Raw genomic sequence first — 22,359 nt, forward strand, 5'->3', positions numbered from 1 at the left:
AAAAAAGAAAAGTGAACAAAAAGATTCTGGACTTGATTAGTTGAAGGGTGAAAGTAACATAAGTGGAATACAATAAGTGATGTCTTCTGAGTTGCACTGGTAATAAATGCATAAATAAACTCAAAGTATTTATTTTTTATCAAGATTGTTAAACTAATTTTACTGGACAAGAGACAGTGCCAAGATTAAAGAAACTGAAGGGAAAATGTGCTGTCATTTATAGATGAACATCACACTCCATAGGCAGAACGACAAAAAAGCTGAAAGGAGAGCGGGTCTCCTGTCTCTGTTCCCCATGAATGGAAAATGTCATCTTCAGCACTGTTTAGCTTTAATATTCCTCGCCAGTGGGAAATGGCTTCTATGCCTGGCAGTGTTCAATTCCTTCTTCTGTTTTATATTACTGCAGAAATGCCACTACATTCCGTGCAACAGCTCTCTAGGAACCCAGAGTCACACACTGACCCTTTTCTTCAAGAAAAATAAACACCAGCTGATTCAACTTAATGTGACATGCAACTGTTTTCTTACCGGTTGCTTATTTTCAGAGTTTAAAACAATTTTATGCTCTCTAGCACAGTATTCTATTTTTAAATAAATTCTTTTTTTGGGAGGGAAAGTTTTAACGTTCGTGTATATTGTGATAATGTCAGAGTGCTCATGGGGTATGGAGTGTTGTGCTCTTGCCCAGAGTACCATAGGATGGGAGATACTGAGTGAGGAAGCAGAATATTGTCCTGACTCATCTCACAGGGAATTCACTAAATTCTAAGGTTAAGAATTGAAGAAACAACATTTTAAATAAATCAGTCATAGACAAAATTTTGTCTTGTCAAACTCGCAGCCCGCAGGCCACATGCGGCTCACAACGAATATTTTTGTGGCCCAGCCAATAAAACGGTATGTAAGAAACGTTTTAATAAAAATTTCGTCACTTAATTTTTAAAATATCCTGTTATACATAATTATTAATAATGAGCTACAACGTTCGCTAGTGACTGGTGACTGTAATCGTGTTGCATTCATTTCCCTTATGTGCCTTATGCACAGGCGCACCATTTTTCTCCACTAATACTAGCAGCGAATATTTTAGCAGCCAATTGCCACGTCATTAGTCTTGGACTGACTTGTTTGGTGTGAGCAACAGGAAACATTGTGCTTTCAGAGAACAAGAAAAATAAGTTTATTTGCATTACAATTATTTTGCAGTTATTCAGTGTCTGGTAAGTTAATGTTCAAGAAAAAATATTAATTTTTATTAAAATGTTCTATCATTTTATGTTAACTCATTTATTTCAGCCCTTTTAATTCAGCATGTCTCTATTGAAATAAGCCCATGTTTCTATGAAAATTGAAGCTTTTATTTTTTTTTTTTTTGCAGCTCACATAAACTTAAACCTTGTTTATTTGGCCCGTGTTAGCCTTTGAGTTTGACATGCTTTCAGTACACCAACCCCACTTAGTCTAATTAATTTGAATTTTAAATTAGTTTAATGTAATCAGAATTGCTAGGAATTGGGCAAGGGCAATTTATTTTTTAAAAGCTTCCCAGGTAAGCCTGGCTGGCATGGTTCAGTGGTTGAGCATCAACCTATGAACCAGGAGGTTACGGTTTGATTCCCGGTAAAGGCACATACCCAGGTTGCAGGCTCGATCCCTGGTATGAGGCTTCTAGGAGGCAGCCGATCCATGATTCTCTCTCATCACTGATGTTTCTATCTTTCTCTCCCTCTCCCTTCCTCTCTGAAATCAGTAAAAATATATTGAAATATATAATATACACATATACATAAATATATATGGCAGAAAGCTTCCCAGGTGAGCTGTCTGGGGCCAAGCTGGAGAACCACTGTCTTGGGCTTATTCACCTCTTACGACAATTGGCTCTAGTCCAATTGGTATCAGTATGGCTCCACTTTAAGTCGATATGAAAAGGCCAATATGTGGATAAACTTTTTAAGCTATGAAAATCCATTTTTAAGTGCTCTTTTTAAAAAAGCATTTTCTATGACATTGGCTGATTCATTTAATTATCTAGGAAGGAGTGAAAAATAGAAGGGGTTCAAGAATAGGTTGAATCATATGAAACTACTGATATGTGACCATGTTTAAACTATTCCTCAGTGACTTCATACAGTTCAACTCTTAGATCATCTCTCACTTCCATTTTAATTCGGAATCTATTCTCTTGAAGAGCCTCTTCTGCATTATGAAATGTCATCATTTATGACAATGGCTGTATTAAGAAAAATAATTAAAAACAAAATTTAACAAGAATTTGATGTTATGACTGACGTTTTTATTATACATTATTCTTTTTATATTTTCTAAACTAAGTGTTGTTTTACATGTGTTCTGCCTTCTCAGTCAAGGAGCCAAGGCCAAAACAGAAGAGAAAGACCTTAAGAAGCTAAAAAAGCAGGAAAAAGAAGAAAAAGACTTCAGGAAAAAATTTAAAGTATGTCATATTTAAATATCATACAGAGTGCTAATGAAAAAAAAATCCTATGATTTTTAAGTTCCAAAATGAATATTTTAGAAGTATAATGATCAGTATCGCAGTTATCCATCATAACTCCTATATTTTCTATGAAATTTATTTGAGGTTTAAATTTATTCCTATAACAAATTAAACAAATTCATACATACATAATATACATACTGAAATAACCATCTAAATTTAGCTATCCTTTAAACTTTGATAAGATAATCTAAACATAAGATGGATAAAATAATGTAGTGTATATACAATGGAATATTATTCAGCCATTAAAAAGGAAGAAAATCCTACCATTTGTGACAATATGGATGGACTTTAATACTAAGTGAAGTAAGCCAGAGGAAGACAAATATTGTATGATGTCACTTAAAGGTGGAATCTAAAAGAAGCCAAACTTGCAGAAACACAGAGAAGAATGAGGGTTTACCAGAGGCAAGACGGATGGGGGAAATGGGGAGATGTTGGTCTAAGGGTAAAGAGTGTTTTATAAACTTGCAGTTATAAAATGAATAAGTTTAAGGGATTTGATGTACAGCATGGTGATTGTAGCTAGCAGTACTGTATTATATACTTGAAAGTAATTATTAAATGTTCTCACCACAAAAAAGAAATGGTAATTACGTGAGGTTATTGAGGTGTTAGCTAAACACAGTGATTATAATTTTAAAATATATGAGTGTATAAAAATAATGTACATAAACTTTAATACATTTTTTAATTAAAAATATTAAATTAGGTTGGTGAGGTTATATGTGATTTTTCAAAAAAAAAAAATTTCTTCGCTGTTCTTACATTATCTTTTAAAAACAAGGAACTGTTTATTTAGCAAAGACTTTCTTAATAAATACATCAATAAATGTGTTACTTGAATAATACTCATCAATTAATAATGTGTTTTTTTCCAGTATGATGGTGAAATTAGGGTCCTGTATTCAACCACAGTTGTTCCATCCTTAACTTCTAAAAAGTGGGGGAACAGAGAGCTACAGGTGAAGCCTGGCGAATCCCTCGAAGTTATACAAAACACCGATGATACAAAAGTTCTCTGCAGGAATGACGAAGGCAAATGTAAGTCACTGACTACTCTTCCGAGAAGCCCTCAGAATTTAGCAGCCAAACAAGGCTCAATGACCACCCCTGCTTTCATTAACTCTTTCCTTCTATGCTTTGTGAATTATGGAAAACATTAAGAACTCTTGCTGTGTTGCAATCAACATATCTGATTCCCATCTCTTTTTATTTCCCATCTGCTCTATTTCCCACGGCAGCACCAAATTGGTGCTTTTTGAAAGTGGGTCCCACAGACACCCAGCATCAGGAGACCCTTGTGTGTGCATTGAAATCACAGTTGCCTGCAACCACCCTTGACTTCCTGAGTCGTGAGCTCTGGGGTCGGAGGGAATCTGTGACCATAACTCTTCCCAGCTTCTTCCTCTGTACACTGAAGTTAAGAGCCACCGCTAAAGTAGTGAAGGGCACTAGCTCTGGCCTGGTTTTGAAATTATATAGCATATGTCACACCTGGAGTTTCTAGTTTTCCTACCTTGCAAATTCCTTGTTTTCATTTCCTGTGTGGACACATTTAATATTGCATACTATTCCAAGTGACTATAAGGCTGTCCTTGTTCTCTTTGACTCTGTCAGCTAGGAAAACAGGCAGATCCAAATGTTTTGTCAAATATTAGTAAGGAAGCTTATGAATTTGCAGTCAAGGAAAGAGTAATTCAAAACTATGTTACCCTATATTTGAAATCGGATAGCCAGCATGGCTGTCCCATACCAGCTACATTAGCCTGCAGAGAACACATGAACTCCAAGTCGAATTTTAATGACAGGAAGGTGACTCAGGGACAGGAACTGAAATGGAGCTTTAAGAACAAAACAGTGACTCAAGGGTGGGGAAAGTGGAGCTAAAGTTATCATGGAGGAGGTGTGGTTGGCTTTTCGCAGGGGAAAATGGAAGGTGGATACAAAGGAGAAAAGGCAGCGTAGTATTAAGATTAAGAGCTTACTGGAGATAATGTGTACACAGAGCTCGAGGAAGCAAAGAAAAGCCCCTTTCAGACTAGCATTTGGGGGAATGTACCCAAAGGAATGGCCTTCCATGCAGAAAAACTCTAAGAAAAAAAAAAGGTCATAAAAATGTTCAAAATTTTTAAATAATGAAGTAAGTTGTGACAAATATACCAAATTAAATATTTCCCATGATGATCATGAAAATAACAGGAAATTCTCCCGATACAATAGTAAGAGGGAGAAGAAGCCTGCTTAATGTGGGATAGGCTTTATAGGCATGTTAAAATCATGTAAATAAAAACATTAAAGGGGATGATTAGGTTGATGGGCCTAAGTAATATGTTTCCTTTCCTCTGCGTTCCACATTATCTCACATTTTTCACAGCAGAGAATGGCCCCAGGCCTGGTCATGCGCATCTGTCTCCAGACACACCTTGCCCTTGGTCTGGTGGAAGGAAGTCTCGCCAAGGTATTCTGAGATTCCTGTCCCCAACCGTAAATCCCATGAGGAGCAATGCTCCTCGACATCAAAGTGCCTACACAGCACGTGGGGACTTGTTGGACACGCAGATTCTAATTCCGCGGGTCTGAGGTGAAGGGTGACATGCTGCATCTTACCAAGCTCCCAGGTCATTGATGCCGCTGGCCCACGGAACACATTAGTCACAAGGGTGTGGATGCCCTTGTTGGCAAACATGTATGGGTATAGATGTAGTTGAGCAGAAGTAGGTATCAGCCCCAGACACAGAAGAGATGGCTATCTTCCTAGGAACCAGTGGGTCTTGAGAATGAAGCAAGGCAGTAGCCTTTCAGAGATTGTTTGTAAGCTGCTATCAGTCCCTGTTTGGACATCAGTAATCCTAAGTATTGTGAGGAATACTGGAAGGCGACTGTCCTCTTGGAATTCATCATCTTTAAAAAATGAAAGGTGGAAACATACCATAAAATCCTGGGAGATGACTCTCAAGGAATCCATGTACCTTTTATCATTTTTTCCTGGTGCAGTAGCAACACACTTTGCAATTCTTACCTGGTTTGGGGGTCCATCTCAAACAGGATGGGAACCAGATAGTTACATCGGTACTATGCGTGTACCTGTTGTTTTTATTTAAAGACTTTCTTTGGATTGTACTTAATTTGGCTTCTTCATTTGAGAGGTGATTTCTGGGAAACACAGGTGGGCTAGCGAAGAAGTGAACAAGGGATGGAAGGGTTACCACTTGAGTGATTACAGCTTCATCCAGCGGGGAACTTGGAGTGGCAGTTACCCCTTCCAGTGGGAAGCAAACTGCGGTATTTGTACCCGTTCTGTCCATCAGGAATGGAAGCCCGCTCCTGGGAAGGTGGCAAGACATTCAAGATACATGCCCAGGTTGCGGGCTCAATCCCTGTTTCACACTCACATCGATGTTCCTCTCTCTCTTTTCTTTGCCCTTCCTCTCTCTCTCTAAAAATCAATTAAAAATATCTTTAGCCTAGTACAGAAACCCCTTTCTGATCTATGCTCATGCTCATCAACTATTTCCCACCTGCAGCTGACACCCTAAAATTACAAACTCTTATTTGTCATTCCCCCAATAAAGTACTCTATTTCATCCATGGTCGGCAAACCGCGGCTTGCGAGCCACCTGCGGCTCTTTGGCCCCTTGAGTGTGGCTCTTCCACAAAATACCGCGTGCGGCCACGCATGTACAGTGCGATTGAAACTTCGTGACCCATGTGCAGAAGTCAGTATTTTGTGGAAGAGCCAGTGTTTTGTGGAAGAGACACCCTCAAGGGGCCAAACAGCCGCAAGTGGCTCGAGAGCCATGGTTTGCCAAGCCGCAGTTTGCCGACCACTGTTCTAAGCTATTTTATTCTACTTGGAATGCTCATAATTGTCTATTAAAAACAACCCAGTTGTCGTCTAAAATTGGATGCACATCCACTCCCTACTCCCAGCTACCCCATCACAATTAATATCTCCCCTGCCCCACCAAGTACTACTTTTGCTGCTTTAATTGCCTTGTTTACCAATCAAGAGTCTATTACTCTTACTAGACTCTGGCTTGAGAGTAGCTTCCATGAAAGGCTCTCAACATTGCTATGCCAACACATTCTAAGTGCCTGGCACCTTGCTCAGGGCTTGCTGAATGGAATTTGGCAATTTGGACACTGCAGTTGGAGAACCAGATAAAAGTCTGACGACCGGGCATTCACGGGAAAATGTCTGCTGAATAGTTTAACTGGTTAGGAGAAGGAAGTTCTCTGTCTTAGCCTTAGTACTGCAGTCCGCTTGTCGTGTATCATTTGGGAGCCCTTAAAACTTTCGGTTCCTTATTTCTGCATCATCTGATTAGCAGCAAAGGCATTTGCAATCCAACACCATGGTGACCCTAATGTTTTCCTTACTCTCCATTCTCCTTTAATCCATCAAAGGAAAGAAAACATCGCTTACTTAAACCCTAGGTTGGTAATGATAGAAACTAAATGCTAAAGCATTAACGCTAATCCCTTCCCATTGTGGAGTGGAGTGCAAGCCTCTCACAGGCTTTATCTCATCCCATCAAGTCTCACCCACTGACTTGTGAAGCGCAGATCTCAAGGGCGCTGAGAACTTAAATAGATATTTCTGGCACGTTCCCAAATGTTTCGCATTTCGCCCTAGTACTTGTGCATATTCCGCAAGTCAACGTCTCATGAGCTGTGAGTTTTCCCACCTCTTGTCACTGGAGAAAATTTTTCTACAAAAATATGCAATGAGACACAGGCTGAGTTATTTGTGGCTGAAATGCCCTCCATTTCTTTTGTATATCAGAGAAAGGGGGATTTTGAAGGTGCTTTAAATTTTCCCAAATCCAACTGGCCATTCTTGGCTCAAATAATTTCGGTGTTAGTGCTAAAACAACACATGAAGAAAAAATTGTAAGTTTAGAAATTTGAAGTCAGCTTGATTTGAATCCTCAGGAATGAGAGAGATACCTACATAGAACATTTTGTAAAAGTCGGATAATATTAGAATCATTTATATTCAGTATGATACACTGCATTTCGTTTTTCCCTTTTATTATATTGTGAGCATTTCCCCTTGAAATTGGACATTGTTCTACTTGCCTGGGTTAATCTACACAATATGATTTCATTGTTTTGTAAATTGCATGAGGCCAAATTGAGTAAATTTCACTTTATATCGGGACTTGCTCACCACATATGAAATAATGAAGAAAAAAAAATCAAAGTTGTCATTTTTATCAAGTGAAAAAATTGAAACTATTAGAATGAAGACGTTTCCCATTTTGAAGATGACTTTGTATTTCCTCAGTGATTTCATGTTCACAGCACCCCTCGGAAAGGTGAGTCATTAGTCCTGGGACACAGCTGCAGGGTAGCAGGCAAATGTTTGCCGAAGACATTGCTGGCACATTCGGGGGCGGGTGTTCCTTCCTTAACGAGCTCTCCCCCACCACATATTTCAAAACATTTGTTTCAAGCCACTGTGTTCCGTTCTATGAATGTGAGGTTTCCAAATAACAATTTCATATTATGTGTGAGAATCCCTGCCAAAACCCACAAGATTATAGGGCTAACTAAACATGGCAGCCGTTCCACATGGTACAGAACCACAAGGCAGTTTTTATTCACTTCATTTGCTTGCATTTTTTTTAATATGTTTTTATTGATTTCAGAGAGGAAGGGAGAGGGAGAGAGAGAAGACATCAATGATGAGAGAGAATCATTGACTGGCTGCCTCCTGCACTCCCCCCGCTGGGAATTGAGCCCACTACCCCAGCCTGTGCCCTGACTGGGAATCAAACCGTGACCTCCTGGTTCATAGGTCAACGCTCAACCACTGAGTCACACCAGCTGGGTGCTTGCATTTTTCATTATCGTTCCTTTATGATGGATGTACATAGAACATGTGGGCAAAGAGAGTATTTTTGTACTACAAAAAAATTATCTCTAGGAACTATAATGGAGAGATTATATAAAAATTCACGGCAAGTCGCTTGTTTTGACACTGTCATGAAGCATGCTTTTAACAGAATGAAGTTTTAGCGGAGGCTTTTTAATGTACAAGACAGCAAAAACTATGCTGTATTAAAAGTCATTAACCCAGTGAAAATGCTATTTAATAGTCATTTTATAGCTACTGAGCCCCCAATTATCACATCATTTCAGGGAACTGGAATAGAGCAGCCCAGTGCCATCCCACACTTGATCTCCTGGATGCATTTTTATTTCAAATATTCACATTCATTGATGTTTATGTATCAAACACCCAACAACAACAAAAATGGAGCATTCAACAAAAGAGAGAGCTCTTCCATAGAACTCGTGAATAGGCAAGATGTAGAGGAAATGTCATAAGAGGGCTTTGAGAATCTAAGAATATAATTTTTGTAATTTATTTTGTGAAGTTAGATCATTAAGCTGTGTAATGAGTTATTAATTTTGGTCAAGTAAAGGATGGTTTTAATGCTTAATTACAGAGAGTGTTTTATTCAGGTCTACACAGTTTTAGCATAATTGAGTTTTAAAAAACAGATTACCTAACAGCACAGGAAACGAAAAACCTTTTATTTCCAAAAATCATGATTATGTTCTCTGTTTTTAGCTTTATTACTATTAATCTTCTAAATATTTTAAACCAGAAATATATTTGATGCCAGAATACTTTCAGTCTCTGACAACACTATAATTTCTTACACATTTCTCTAGTTTTCTGTCTTTTAATTTTAGTTCAGAGAGACTATAAAGCCCCAACAACTCACTATGAGATTGACATAATGGTTAAAAGCTTTAGTTTATTTATGTCATTATTTTTCAATTATTAACTTAAACATGAATCTATCATGGGAACACAGTTGTATTGTCTCCCCACAATGTGTTTTAAGAGAAAATTCAAAATGAAAATAAAACCTCAAATTTTAACTAATTTTAAAAAAAAGTTTGTGACTATTTCCATCTATGGAGAACTATTCACATTTGATCTGGCCCTGGACATAATAAGTACAAATAAAGACAGATTTAGTTATTGGAACCTGACACAGAACCACAATTTATTCTTAAACCTTGTTATCTGCACCATTTTTCTCATTAGAGAGACACATAAAATTGAATTTGTTAGAGATGAGCTTATCTCCCTTTAAAAACTGTGTTAAATTATGATATATACCTTGTTTAATGTCTCTTAACATGAAATGAGTGAAGGAACTGTGATAAGACTACCTCAGGATGATAAATTTTAGTTGTTCTTACATTAATAATTTGCTACTTTTGCTTTGTCTGAAATAAAAAGAAAGTATAAAATGGTTTAATTTTTCATACTCTGAATAAAATATTACTTTACTGTGCTTTTATCATTTTGCAACATCCTTCATTACTTTTATACTGAAGAAATTCAAAAATAACCTTGATTTTTTCTTTTTCAAGTATGCTTCTTATCAACAGTTTTTATTTGAAGGTGGTAAATTTCTTGAGAAAATATTTTGGTGAAGTTTTTTTACCCTGGAATATTTCAAAGCAATGTTTATTTTTTTTTTATTTTAATCTACGATTTCAGTTGTATGATCCTAATTTTTAAAAACCCTGTGTTTTCATGTGAAATCAACAGTAATATGACATCAATATGTTTAAGTTAGTTTATTATTATTTGTGTAAATCTTTGCTTATGAGCTTTCTGGTTTATTCTTTGTTACACATCTACTTTGATTTAGAACCCAAACTATACCTGGTGTGGATCAAAGCCAATAGATTGACTCAGTTAAGGAAGTGATTTACAGGCTGTATTGACAAAGCAGTAAATGGTACTAATCTCTAGCATACAACAGAGTTAGGGAGTAACACAAAGCTAGTGTTTTCAAAAGTTAATAATAGTAATGAGATGTCAGCAGACATTTTCTGAAGAAAATAGTCTATATTTTTTCTAACTAAGAGTATTTTTCCACTCTGAGGGGCAAACAGAAGGTGCTCAAAAAACTTGTGGGGTTTTTGTTTATTTGGGTTTTTTTTGCTTTCTTGCATAACATACGGTCTACTTCCTACTTAACCAGGGGATCACTAGGATCCCTGCTATGTGTTCTTCTGTAATGATTTGTTCCATGAAAGATGAAAATGCAACTATTGAGACTTTCAAACGGCAAAAGCAGTAGAGGAAGGTCCTTCACCCTGAAGATCAGAGAGCCAGGAGGAGGCCATGTAGAATGCATGCTCCCCCAAGTAGCTCTAGATAGCTGGCATCTGAAAGCAGTTCTCATTCTGCCCAATATTCTAAAACTGGAAGAGCTAAGTCTTAGATATGGTGGTATTTAAAATACCTACCTATGAACTACTTTTGTAATTTGAGAAACTATGCTTACTAAATTCTTCCTATGGGTCAAGTGGGTGATGCTTTAAGAAATAGATAGAAATTTGAAAGGACCTTCTACTACAACCTGCAGTAGTTTAGAGAAGGACAAAAAATATTTACAGGGGAAAGGTGGAAGGATTTGAAATGGAGGAAAAGAGACATGTTGGAGAGAGAAAGAGAAGAGTTGGAGAGAAAAATGAAGGAGAGAAAAGTGGACATAAGAAAAATAGGTCATATTTGAAGATAGATATACAATTATTCAATATATTATGCTATATTATATTAATACTAGTGACCCAGTGCATGGATTTGTGCACATTGAAAGGAAATTAATTAGAAGAAATATTTTAATATTGCTATTTGCCTTTTCTCTATAATAGACATGCCAACCAAATTCCAATCGACAATGATAGATCGAAACACACGTATGCAGTTGGCGCCAGCGAGAGCTTTATAAGTATCACGCATGCACGAGTCAACTTAGCCTTTTATATAGAGAGAGTAAACTTGCTTAATTAGATCTGCTTTCTGATGTAGCTAAACTTTTTCCAGCCCAGTGAAGCACCCAACTTGTCTTTTGGGTAACTGTCAGCAACACAACAGTAAATATCAACATGAAGCAGATTGTTATTGTAGATCATGCAGGGAGGACAAAGGGTAAAATACTTAACTGCAGCAGTGTTGATTATATTCTGCGCAGTGAGAAAACCTTTCAAGATCCACCATTTCTTACTTCTTTTCAGTCGGGTCAAGTTTCTAAACTTTCTAAATCTTTGTTTTCTGGCTAATGAAAAGAAAATAGGATTCCACCAAGTCTCCTATCTACCTACGCCAGGACTTCTGTAAGGATCAAATGAGATGAGGCACAAGAAAATGCTTCACAGGCATTTGGTTACAGTGTGAAATGTTTCCACCTTGCTATAAAGCAAATTGTGTTCCTGGGCTGAAGAAACTACAAGGAGGCTAGTCATCGCTGGGGAAAGGAAGCCAGTTGTTACCTGACGTCATTACCTGGCGACCATTAGGGTTGGGCTGGCCTGTGGGCCGCATTTTGCACCATGGGGTCTCAGCAGCATCTGCTGCCATTTGGTGGGCTGTTGCTCCAGGGTGGTGGCGGGGCCTGTGTCCCACTTGGGGGAAACCGAGTGTTGCCTTGTGGGCACCAGGTTCACGGTGCCAGTGCGTGTCACAGCAGCTCCTGGTGGTCAGTGCACATCATAGCAACCAGTCGGAGGGTCAGACACTTAGCATATTAGACTTTTATATGTATCGATTCAACCCTAATTCAATTTCTTAAAGGAATAGTAAACATTTTCAAGTCTGCACTACTAATGAGATTCATTTTTTTTTTCTTTCATAGATGGTTATGTCCTTAGGAGTTACTTGGTGGACAAGTAAGCTCATTTTCTTCTTCTGTTATACTTGTAAAGAATGTTATGCTTTGCTTTAAGAAAGATTCTTAACATGATAAATAACATAATCTACTGAACTACCAGAAATCAATTTAAAACAATATGCTGTACTAATGTCATACTAATGTCAGTACCCATAATCCATAATAAAATTAAGGTTTTCATAAAGTGTCACTTTAAATAGACAAGAAGCCCTTCTCGTTCACCATTATACAGCTCATAGTTTTACATGTTCGTTGGAGACAGACATTGCAAACATTGGAGACAGGTCACAGCCTCGAACACTTTCACTGATACTTCTCATTTCACTTGCTGATGAATGCAGTTGGTTGAATTGAATTAATCAGGGATCAATTATTGTCTACACAGTCGGTGTTAATATCACCTATTAATAGTTTATAGTTTGGCCCTTAATTGAGGACTTTTCTTTACTCAACCCAGGCGTAGTAGAGTATGAAGCTGTCTTTTTTGGAGGCATGCCAGAGAAAATAGAGCAATCAATGCTTCTTCTATTCTTATGAATAAGTGGCTGTCACTATCCGGTGGCAGTGTGCTATCAGGGTCCCCCCACACATTGTGAGATTCTGTTCCAAGAAAACCAGTGCAAGAAACGATTCCATTATCTGGGTAGGTCATGTCCCAACACAAAGATTTACAGAATTCAGCTTCATAAAAAAGTCAAAGAGGATTCACAGACTATATCCACAAACACCCTGGCACCAATCAGAAAGAGAGAAATCAATGTTAAGGGCTCTGTCTGCAAACTAGTATAGAATCAAAAGAAAAAGAATCATCATACTTTGCTTTCTTCAGAGAATTAATCGCGGTGCTGGAATGGGGCTTCTCAATAGGTTTTATTATATAAAACATACAAATTTCATGGAAAGAATGTGTGCTAAATCATAGGACAGGTTCCCCAGTGATTATTAAGGGTGATTAGGAGAGAATTTAGAAAGAGGACTCTGTACGTAATTATTGGTGTACCACCTATTGAAATGAATACTTCATAAGTTTTTTAGTGGATAATAGGAAAATCTGTCCTCTCTGCATTTGTATCAGATTTTGCATTAGCCAAAGCCGCCCTCAATCTCAGAGAAAGGATCCAAACAGAAGACATAGGAACTCAGAGCATCTGCCATGGTTGGCAGCAGTCTGAAGGGCCTGCTGCTGCTTCATGGTAAAAGCTCAAAGCTAGGACAGGAACCAAATGTGGGTCTGGTCGGCATGACAAAGTCACCTAACATTTCTGGACTTTGAAACTGTGTCCTACATTTCAAGGCTATATTAGTATTTACGATACTTTATATTTTACTTACGTGTATATCGTTTTCTCCTCCATTAGATTATAAGCTTCTTGAAATCAAAGTTTGTGTCTTCCTCGTATTTATATCTCCTGGGACATGGGAGACATTCAATCTGCATGTAGAATAGAATATTTCACAAAGGGCCCGGTAAAACCTAAAATGTGTCAAGATAGCCAGAACTAGTATTATGAATGTTGCCTATCACCATAAATATTTTTTAGATTTATATTACATAAGAATCACCACACTAACTATATCTTGGCTACTTATTTTATAACTAATATTTATGTGTTTTATAACTAATATTTTAAAATTATGAGAAACGTGCAAAAATGATGCATCCGTTTTCTATGTCAAATATTATATTCCATTCAGTATTTGAAGTTCAAGTAAAAGTATAAATCTGATATTAACAAATATAATGAATTTGTGTGTGGTTTTTATTAGAAACCCCACTGGTTCTAATACCCCATGATTTTCCAGTTTGTTTAGTTCAACAAACTCTTCTTACCCAGCTCAGCTGTATGCTAGGTTCACTGCTGGGTCTAAACACGAGAAAGACACGGTCTGTGCTCCTGAGGTGTGTTTCTGATTACTGTGTCTATCGTAAGCAGAAATAAATCGGGGGGTGTTTTTTAGAATAAAAGATGATTAGATTAAGCCAAAGAAAGAAGATGCAGATGAATGTGAAATTTCTTCCCACTTATAAATGCATAGCAACTTTTCATCTTTAAATGCTTTGTGTCATATAAAATTATATTATTAAATTTTTCATCTAAATATTGCTTTAATGTTAAGAAGATATTTTCCTTAAAAATAAAATTTCTTTTCTACAATTACAGTGATGGAGAGATCTATGATGATATAGCTGATGGTAAGTCTCCCATGGCACCGACCACAGAGAACAGTGAACCTATTGTCCTGTCAATTCCAAAAATAGCTTGCTGATTTATTAGAACCTCCCAATGTGATCAGAGTTTGAACCACTTGAAAATGTTAGAAAAGGTAAATGTCCTCATATAATGAAAAAAAAATATTTTTGCACATACCTGGAAAGTAAGGAAGAACCTCATTTATTTTCTTTGAAAACAGAAGTAGAAAAATAGTTGGTGATTTTTTTTATTATACCATGAATCTTAATAAGAATTGTTTTTACCAACAAAATATATGTGTACCCAGTACTCATTTCATAACCTGTAATACTCACTAGTGTTTCCTAAGCATTATATATTCCTAAATTATGATCTAAAAAATTAATTTCAACTGACATGAAGCATAGTGTTAATCATGTTGCCTTTTAGTTCCTTTTAAACTTATTCTTACTGATGTTTAATATTTCCAACCTCATTCAGAATGCCCACCACAAAATACATTTATTTCAGTGGCAAATAAAAGAAAATAATCCCGTCTCATTTTGTTAGAGAATAAATTTGTCCATAAACTTTATTGGTATTGAACACTGAGCAATAAAAATGAACTAAATATATGGCCTTCCATGTAACTACTTGTTTGTTTTTTTTTTTAATAAAAGAAGCCAATTCTACTTTTTTTAAAATTTTAAGTCAGGAGCATATGCATCACCCATATTTCCAACCTTGGAACACTCAGAGGGTATATGTTTTGTATAACCATGTTTCAATTTGCATTTTTTTCTTTCAGGTTGCATCTATGACAATGACTAGCCCTCAGCTTTGGTCATTCTGCAGTGTTCATTTGATGCCAATATGAAGTCTGGGTTTTAATTGACATACATGATTGGTTATCATATAAATGAATGCACAAAACTGCTTGTTATCATTTGTTGTAAATTCTGAGTATCTTTATAAAGTTTTAACATTTGGACTTGAAAAATGACCTCTCTGTTTAATCAACATCTTGGAAGACTACATCAATGAGATAAGAATCATTAAATATCCCATCTCTGCCTCAGCTAAAAGGATGAAGGCGCTTCTTTTAGACCATCAATAGCAACCCCCCTTCCAAAAAACAATCATTTGAGAAGAAATGACTGTGTTGTCTAAAGATATCCAAGGAAGAAAAATAAAGAAATATTTAAAAAGGCCCCGCAAGAAGAAAACTGTTGTTTGCACCTCTGATTGTGACTATATCTTATATTCTCTATTCAAATGATCTGTCTTTAAAAAGGCTGACCTCTTGTCTCTCTTGCTGGTGGGTTAAATGATTTTCAAAAATTATAATAGTAGCAGCACTTTTGTATAAAGTTTGCCCCTGTTTGTTAATTGTGAATATGTGTTAATTATTTGATAAGAATGTATGCATTTTGGTATGCACACCTAAGATTAAAACTGTGGAAAGATCTGAAGGTTTCTTTTTTCAGATTCCTTCGCTGGCCTCATAATCCTGTGCTCTGTTTAAAGTGCTCTAAGTGAAGTAACAGTGAGGCTTACTCTAAAATTATGCAGAATGGAATTCGGAATTTGAAATTACCCTTTTATGGTGCATCTTTACTATGAAGACTTTTTAAGAAGTTTTTGTTTTTGTTTTTCAATTACCTCTATGGAGCTCTTTAAAAAACCGCTTTACTGGAAAGTTAGCCAACAGAGGGAGTACAAATTAATCAATCCTAGAGTTCATATTAGGGTGTTCCTATTGGTACACCCTCTTCCCAAAGCAACCTAGAATCAAAATGTGAAGCGTTTGGGTCCCAAATACTAAGAACACTAAACATCATGATACAAAATGCAAAACCCTGACTCCCAAGAAGACTGCGTCTGTCTGAAGAGTGACCCACGGAACTGAAATAATTTCAAATGATTGTACAGGACCTCGAAGCCTTCATATGGGTAAAGTAGGATTCCCATTAGATGCATTGGAATTTGCAAATAGAACATCAACATCGACTGCTCAATTTATACATTCTGGAAGTGTGAGGCCCCCAGATGAGAAGCCACTGATCTCAAAGATCCCCCCAATTATGAAATATTTTTTATGTTTACCTTTTGATGGGGAAACGAGTCTAAGCTCACATGATGAACTTAATACCAGGGCCAGAATGTTTTCTGTTTGTTAAATTTGGTAACCAATATACATAATACACTGACAGTATATTTTCAGCGTTTTTTGTTTTTGTTTTTTCTGATTGAGAACAGTATAAATTCCATTGAGTATCAGTTTTTTTTTAAATTCCAAATTAGATCAAGGAAATATTTTAGAGTTTTGGTTTATAAACCAAGAAATAGGCTCACACATCTAGGAAAGATTTGTGTAATAGGTTATCATCTTAATATAAAATAAATATTGGAAGTATGAATTTTAATGTACTAAATATTACTTCTGTTATAGTTTTATGTTTGGGATTTGGTCAGGTAAGATTAATAATACCTTCAGCAGAAAAGTTTGCCTCCGACTTCATCAAGAAATCTAAGCCATCTATCTGCCTTTCTCTCCCATAACTTCCTGCCACATCTGCAAGAGTCTTTCTCTCAGTCTGTCATCACCTCTTCTTGCCTCAGCCTCAGAGGATGGGCCAAACTTCAGTGCTCCTGATACTTTGCCTCCGATTTTGTGGTAGAAATTGAGATAACCAAGTGTAATTTCCTTCAACTTCCAACAACATTCAACCTTTGCCCCATATCCAAACACTGGCTTAGAGAATAAGACGTTGCTTCTCGGATTGATAGCCACAAGCCATTTCTTCCTCTTGCCTGCTCCCATGTTTTCTTCCTCCCCAATTAATTCATTCTCTTTCCCTTTCTCTCTCTCTCTCTCTCTCTCTCTCTCTCTCTCTCTCTCCCCCCCCCCCCCACCCTCTCTCTATCCATATTTTCTTCCCTCCTTTTCTTTATTTTACCTTCTCCCATTGTACAGATTCCCTCCTCTAGGCTTGCAAATACACTGAAATCTTTTCCATTCCCAAAACAGCAGGAAACCTTGCCTTGAATCCCAAACATATCTCCAACTACAGCCCATTTCTATCTTCCTTTCTCATCCCATTGTCTTAGAATTGTAGGGTCACGTGGCAGCCAGGAGAATGTGCCTCACAGCTCTGTCAGACAGGCTTCTCCACTTGCTGACTCTGGGTTCCAGATCTACTGCTTCCTGTTCCTTCTGGATTTGCAACCACTCCCTGATGTCACCAGTTCCAGGGGACTGCTCCTGACTGTGTGGTTTCCCTACACACCCTACATACATTTGCAAACAGTTCTCAAATTTTCCAACTTGAGTGTGCCATTTTTTCCCCATCCGGGATCTACTGATACTATGACTCAACTGTGATGACTGTGGGTCCAGTATTTATAGACTCTTCAATTTTTCAAAAGAAGCTGATTATCAAGGTATATATGCAATTCCTACTTTTTTTTAAACAGTTGATTTAATTTTTCTTAAATACACTATTCAGACCAAGCAAATTATTCCTCTAGGCCTGATGTGACCCATGTGGTAAGTCTACAACATCTGCCATTTATAATGAGAAATAAATCAGATCAAGCATGGCTACTCTCTAGCAATCCAACTCACCAATAATGAGGAGTCTTTTTGTGTGGGTGAGTGATGGACAAAATTTATTTAGTGTTTATGACAGCCAGATTCCATTTCAGTTGGTAGCAGCAAATGAGATTAAAAGATCTAATAGGAATCCTATCTAATAAAGAGGAAATATGCTAATTGACCCTTATGCCATCACAAAGATGGTGGCACCCACAGCCAAAAGGGAGGGAATATGCTAATTGACTGCCCTGCCCTCAAAGATGGCAGCACCCACAGCCACAAGATGGGGCGCTCAGTCCCCTCAGCCATGCCAGGCAAGACTGGGCCCACCCCCAGGCAGGCCCAGCTGCTCTGTGCACCTGCCTCCAGAGTCCCCCAGTCCCCTCAGCCCCCGAGCCACCCAGGGCCGCCTGAGGCTCAGGTAACCACGGCCGGCTGAGGCTTGCGCTGCTGGCAGTGGCAGCAGCAGAGGTGTGATGGGACGTCACCTTCCCCTGATCGCCAGGTCACCTCCTGCTCCTGAGGGCTCCCAGACTGAGAGGGGGCAGGCCAGGCTGAGGGATGCCCCCCTCCAGGGCATGAATTTTCATGCACCGGGCCTCTAGTACAATCATAAAAACTAATGCTGCTGCACACAAATTCTTCAGCATCTGGATATGTTGCAAATGCCATGGCCTGCAACCCAGCAGAACTTTAAAGTCAAATTGTGGTCTGGTACTTCCCCAATAGCTAATATAGCCTGTTTGTGGCCAGGTTCTTATTAGCAAAGGAGAGCTAATACCTAAGGCCACCAATGAATGTCAGCCCTCTTGTCTCAGTTCTTGGAAAAAGATCGTTGAAATATTGCAATATTTTTCAAAAACTTTAAGTTGATGAAGAGTTTTATGCAAGCATGTAAACGATCTCTTTCCCTTCAAATTCATGAACTAACAGATGTCAGCAGATACCAAAGCTTAACTCCATCGCGTTTCAGCAGCAGCACTGAAGTGTTCAAATTATGATGAGATTTGGGTTTTGTGCCTTAGCTAAATGATATGCTTGTCAGAGCTTCACCCTAAATGGTAGAAGCTATGTTAAGAAAAGCACTGAAATGCTGTTGCCACCCACATGCCTCAGGGGACCAGGGTTGTCATTTGGTTTCTCTTCTTTAATACATATACACCTCGAAGGGGTCCACCACGCGATGATGGTTAGTAACCTCCGCGAACTAAATGAATGTACAGGACTAGAAACCAAAACCACAAAGAATTCAAGGACACGTGAAGGTTTTTACACATTCTTCCAGAGAAGAAGCAACACAAACATCTCCTCTTCCTTGGACAGCTGTAGAAGCAGATGGACTAGGCAGGTTTCTTAGGGTGGGTTCCCTAGAAGTAGAGCTTGAGACTGACATTTCTGTGTGAGGGATTTGTTGAGGGGCTCACCCAGGAGAAACCTGTAAGGAGTGAGGAAGCAGGATAGCTCAGGGGAAGGAGTTGGGTAAGGATGTGGGCCCAGCTGCAGCCCAGCCTCAGCCTGATCCCAGAAGGAAACACAGAAGCAGCAATGGCTTCTTTGGGTCATGGCACACTGAGGCAAGGGGGCTGGGCTGCACCTCTGAGGCAGTCATTGCTGCCAGAGGCTTCCTCCTCCTCCAACCTCAATCTCCGATGTGAGACATCTCTGAGCATCATTGCTCCTTTGGTCTGAGGACAATTCTCTGGAATAAGGTTCAGCTGTGCGCTCTAGCAGCCAGTTCCTACAGCACCTGAGGAATGGGTGCATTGGCCAGTCACTTGACAGGGGTAGATCGGAAAGTAAATTGTCTGCAGAAATAATGGTTCTCATGGTAAACAGGAAGAGACATAAAATTGTATGAACCAAATCCTAAAGCTGGCCCTCTTCACATCATAAGTAGAGAGAGTGCACTCTAAAATAATGATAAAAAGCATAGTACAGTCCATACACAGACCAGTAACAGTCATTTATTATCATTATAAAGTACTAGGTACTATGCATAATTGTGTGTAGTATACTTTTATAGCACGGACAGTGCAGTGTGTTTATGTACACCGCCATCACTGCGCCCACATGCGTAATGTCTTGTACTACAATGTTACAAGGGCTACCACATCCATAGGAATAAGAATTTTTCAGCTCTATTATAATCTTAGGGGACTACCATCATATATGCTGTCTGCCATTGACTGAAATGTCATTAAGCAGTGTGCGAATGCATTTCTTCAATATTTCTCTCTGTCCTAATCTCTCTCTCTCTACTTTTCTTGGGACTCTAATTACAGATATTTTAGATTGTTTGATTTTTCCTTTTAACATGGGTCACTAAGGCTCCCCCCCGCCCAGTCTTTTTCTTCTCATATTTTTTCTATTGGTCTATCTTCAAATTCACTAATCCTTTTTCTTTTTTAGTGTCCCATATGTTATCTTCTGATGGATTCTTACATTTTGATTTTGATATTGTATTTTTCATTTCTAGACTTTTCACTTGATTCTTTTCTTACAGCATACATTCCTCTATTCAGAGCCCCCATCTGTTCACTCATTATGTCACACTTTCTTTTTAAATCTTCAACTATATTTGTAAAATTCTGTTAATTCCAAAATCTGTGTTATCTCTGGGTCTGTTTTATTGACTATTTTTTTTCTCATGCCATACATCATATTTTCCTGATTTTTCACATGTAATATAATTGTATTATATGTTGGACATTATAAATGTGTTTGAGAGTTGGAATATTGTTGCTTTCTTTATAATGAGTTTTGTAAGATTCTCCCCCTATTCGTTGGTTACTTTATTTGCAGATCATACTGACCCCGTTGAGACTTGGTTTTAGTTTTGTTGGATGTGTCTATAGGGACCTTTATTTTAGGGGTAGTGCAGCTCTTCCCCTAAATTATTATCTTTACAGGGTCTTCAGCAACACTCTTCCTAAATAATCACCTTTGGGAGGTCTTAACTGAATGTTCAGAGTGTTCACCACAGTTTCTGTACTTGTTGGTTGGAACTCTAATGACTCTTAGCAATCTGCAACTTCTGGACTCTCTATTCAGTTCACATTTCCCAGGAGCTGTTCTCTGCCGGGCCTCACAGTCTCATCCTGTCGTTATGCAGCTTAAAACTCAGCTAAATAATCAAGAGGATTCAAGAACAGATTTCTGGAGCTGAGCTGCTGCTCTGTCACTACCTCCTCTCTAATATTTTCAAATGTCCGGTGCCTCCTATGTCTGATCTTCAAGCTTTCCCCCCACCCCTCTTCAAGCTTCCCCCCCCCCCCGCCCTTCACCCAGTGAGACTCGTGTCATCTGTTTGATTTCCAGAGCTTGTGTTGCATTTTGAAAGATATCCTCAGGAAAAAGCCGGAGAGAATGTGGCGTTCACCTTGCTTGTTTCTTTTCTCTCCAGGTCATAGTGCCGTACCATCTATTGTCCAAAACCTAAACACGGTCATTCATATATTTTGTATAGATTAATAGTTGTCGATTGTGAGAAATCAAATCCAACACCTATTTTCCAACATGAATGAAAACAGAAATTCTTCATTTAAAAAATAATTTCATACGTAGCTCTTTTATATTCTATTTATTATCATCAACATCTGAAGTTCATGAGATAGAATTATATTTATTTCTTATATTATTCATGATGACTTTTTCCTCTGAGCTGATGATGTTTGAACAGGAGCTGTTATTTGTTTCATCTTCATTGGTGAGGAGCCTAGGACTTCCCTCCAGAAAGGATTTGTAGTTGCTACCACTAGGAGCCAGGGGGCGCTACCAACCTGGGTCCCCTTTGGTCCACTTCTCGGACCCAGGGCTTCATGCAGAAGTCTCCCCTTATGCTTTTCTACCTCCTGGTCCAGGCCAAGTCTTCAGATCTCCCGTGTGCTGTTGGCACTTGTCCTCTAGACAGCTCTGCTTTTCCAGTCTTCCATGTGCTCGCTGTCCCTTAACTTTCAGTGACTTCTTCTTTGTTTTATGTTTTTTGATGGAGGAGTTTGGGATGTTTCTAACCAAAATAAAGAAAAAGAAAAATGTATTATATACATAGACAGTAGAGCTGTCATTTGGTCAGTAGTTAAATTGTCAGGCATCATACAAGGTAACCTGAGGGAAGATTGGGAATTCTGTCGTTCAGAGGCGCTCATAACACGCTGTCAGGAATCCTTCCCTCTTGGGCACGGGGCCAATTATCATGCCCAGGAAATGGGTTTAAGGAGTGTGTTTTATAGCCTCCTTCTCAAAACGGACACATGGATTAAAAAGGACCTTGCGATAACACTGCATATATGTAAAATAATGGAAGCACAAGCACAACGTTTTCAAATGTGAAAGATCACATGCTTCTACCTC

At 38.2% G+C, this 22,359-nt stretch overlaps 1 protein-coding gene across 3 annotated transcripts in view; it reads left to right on the top strand.

Moving 5' to 3' along the window:
- FYB1 (FYN binding protein 1) overlaps positions 1–17,454 on the top strand; it is a 150,848-nt gene extending 133,394 nt beyond the window's left edge. For 2 of the 3 annotated variants that reach the window (XM_059694891.1, XM_059694894.1), the window contains exons 15-19: positions 2,368–2,458; positions 3,406–3,568; positions 12,205–12,238; positions 14,403–14,434; positions 15,220–17,453. In XM_059694891.1, the coding sequence (XP_059550874.1) occupies positions 2,368–2,458; positions 3,406–3,568; positions 12,205–12,238; positions 14,403–14,434; positions 15,220–15,242 (343 nt within the window). In that variant the 3' untranslated portion in view covers positions 15,243–17,453. Of the gene's footprint in view, positions 1–2,367; positions 2,459–3,405; positions 3,569–12,204; positions 12,239–14,402; positions 14,435–15,219 lie in introns of all 3 variants that reach the window. The other variant, XM_059694893.1, reaches the window with a different exon arrangement.
- The last annotated feature ends 4,905 nt before the right edge of the window (positions 17,455–22,359 follow it).

The sequence above is a fragment of the Myotis daubentonii genome, chromosome 4, assembly GCF_963259705.1.
Source record: "Myotis daubentonii chromosome 4, mMyoDau2.1, whole genome shotgun sequence".
Classification (NCBI taxonomy): Eukaryota; Metazoa; Chordata; class Mammalia; order Chiroptera; family Vespertilionidae; genus Myotis; species Myotis daubentonii.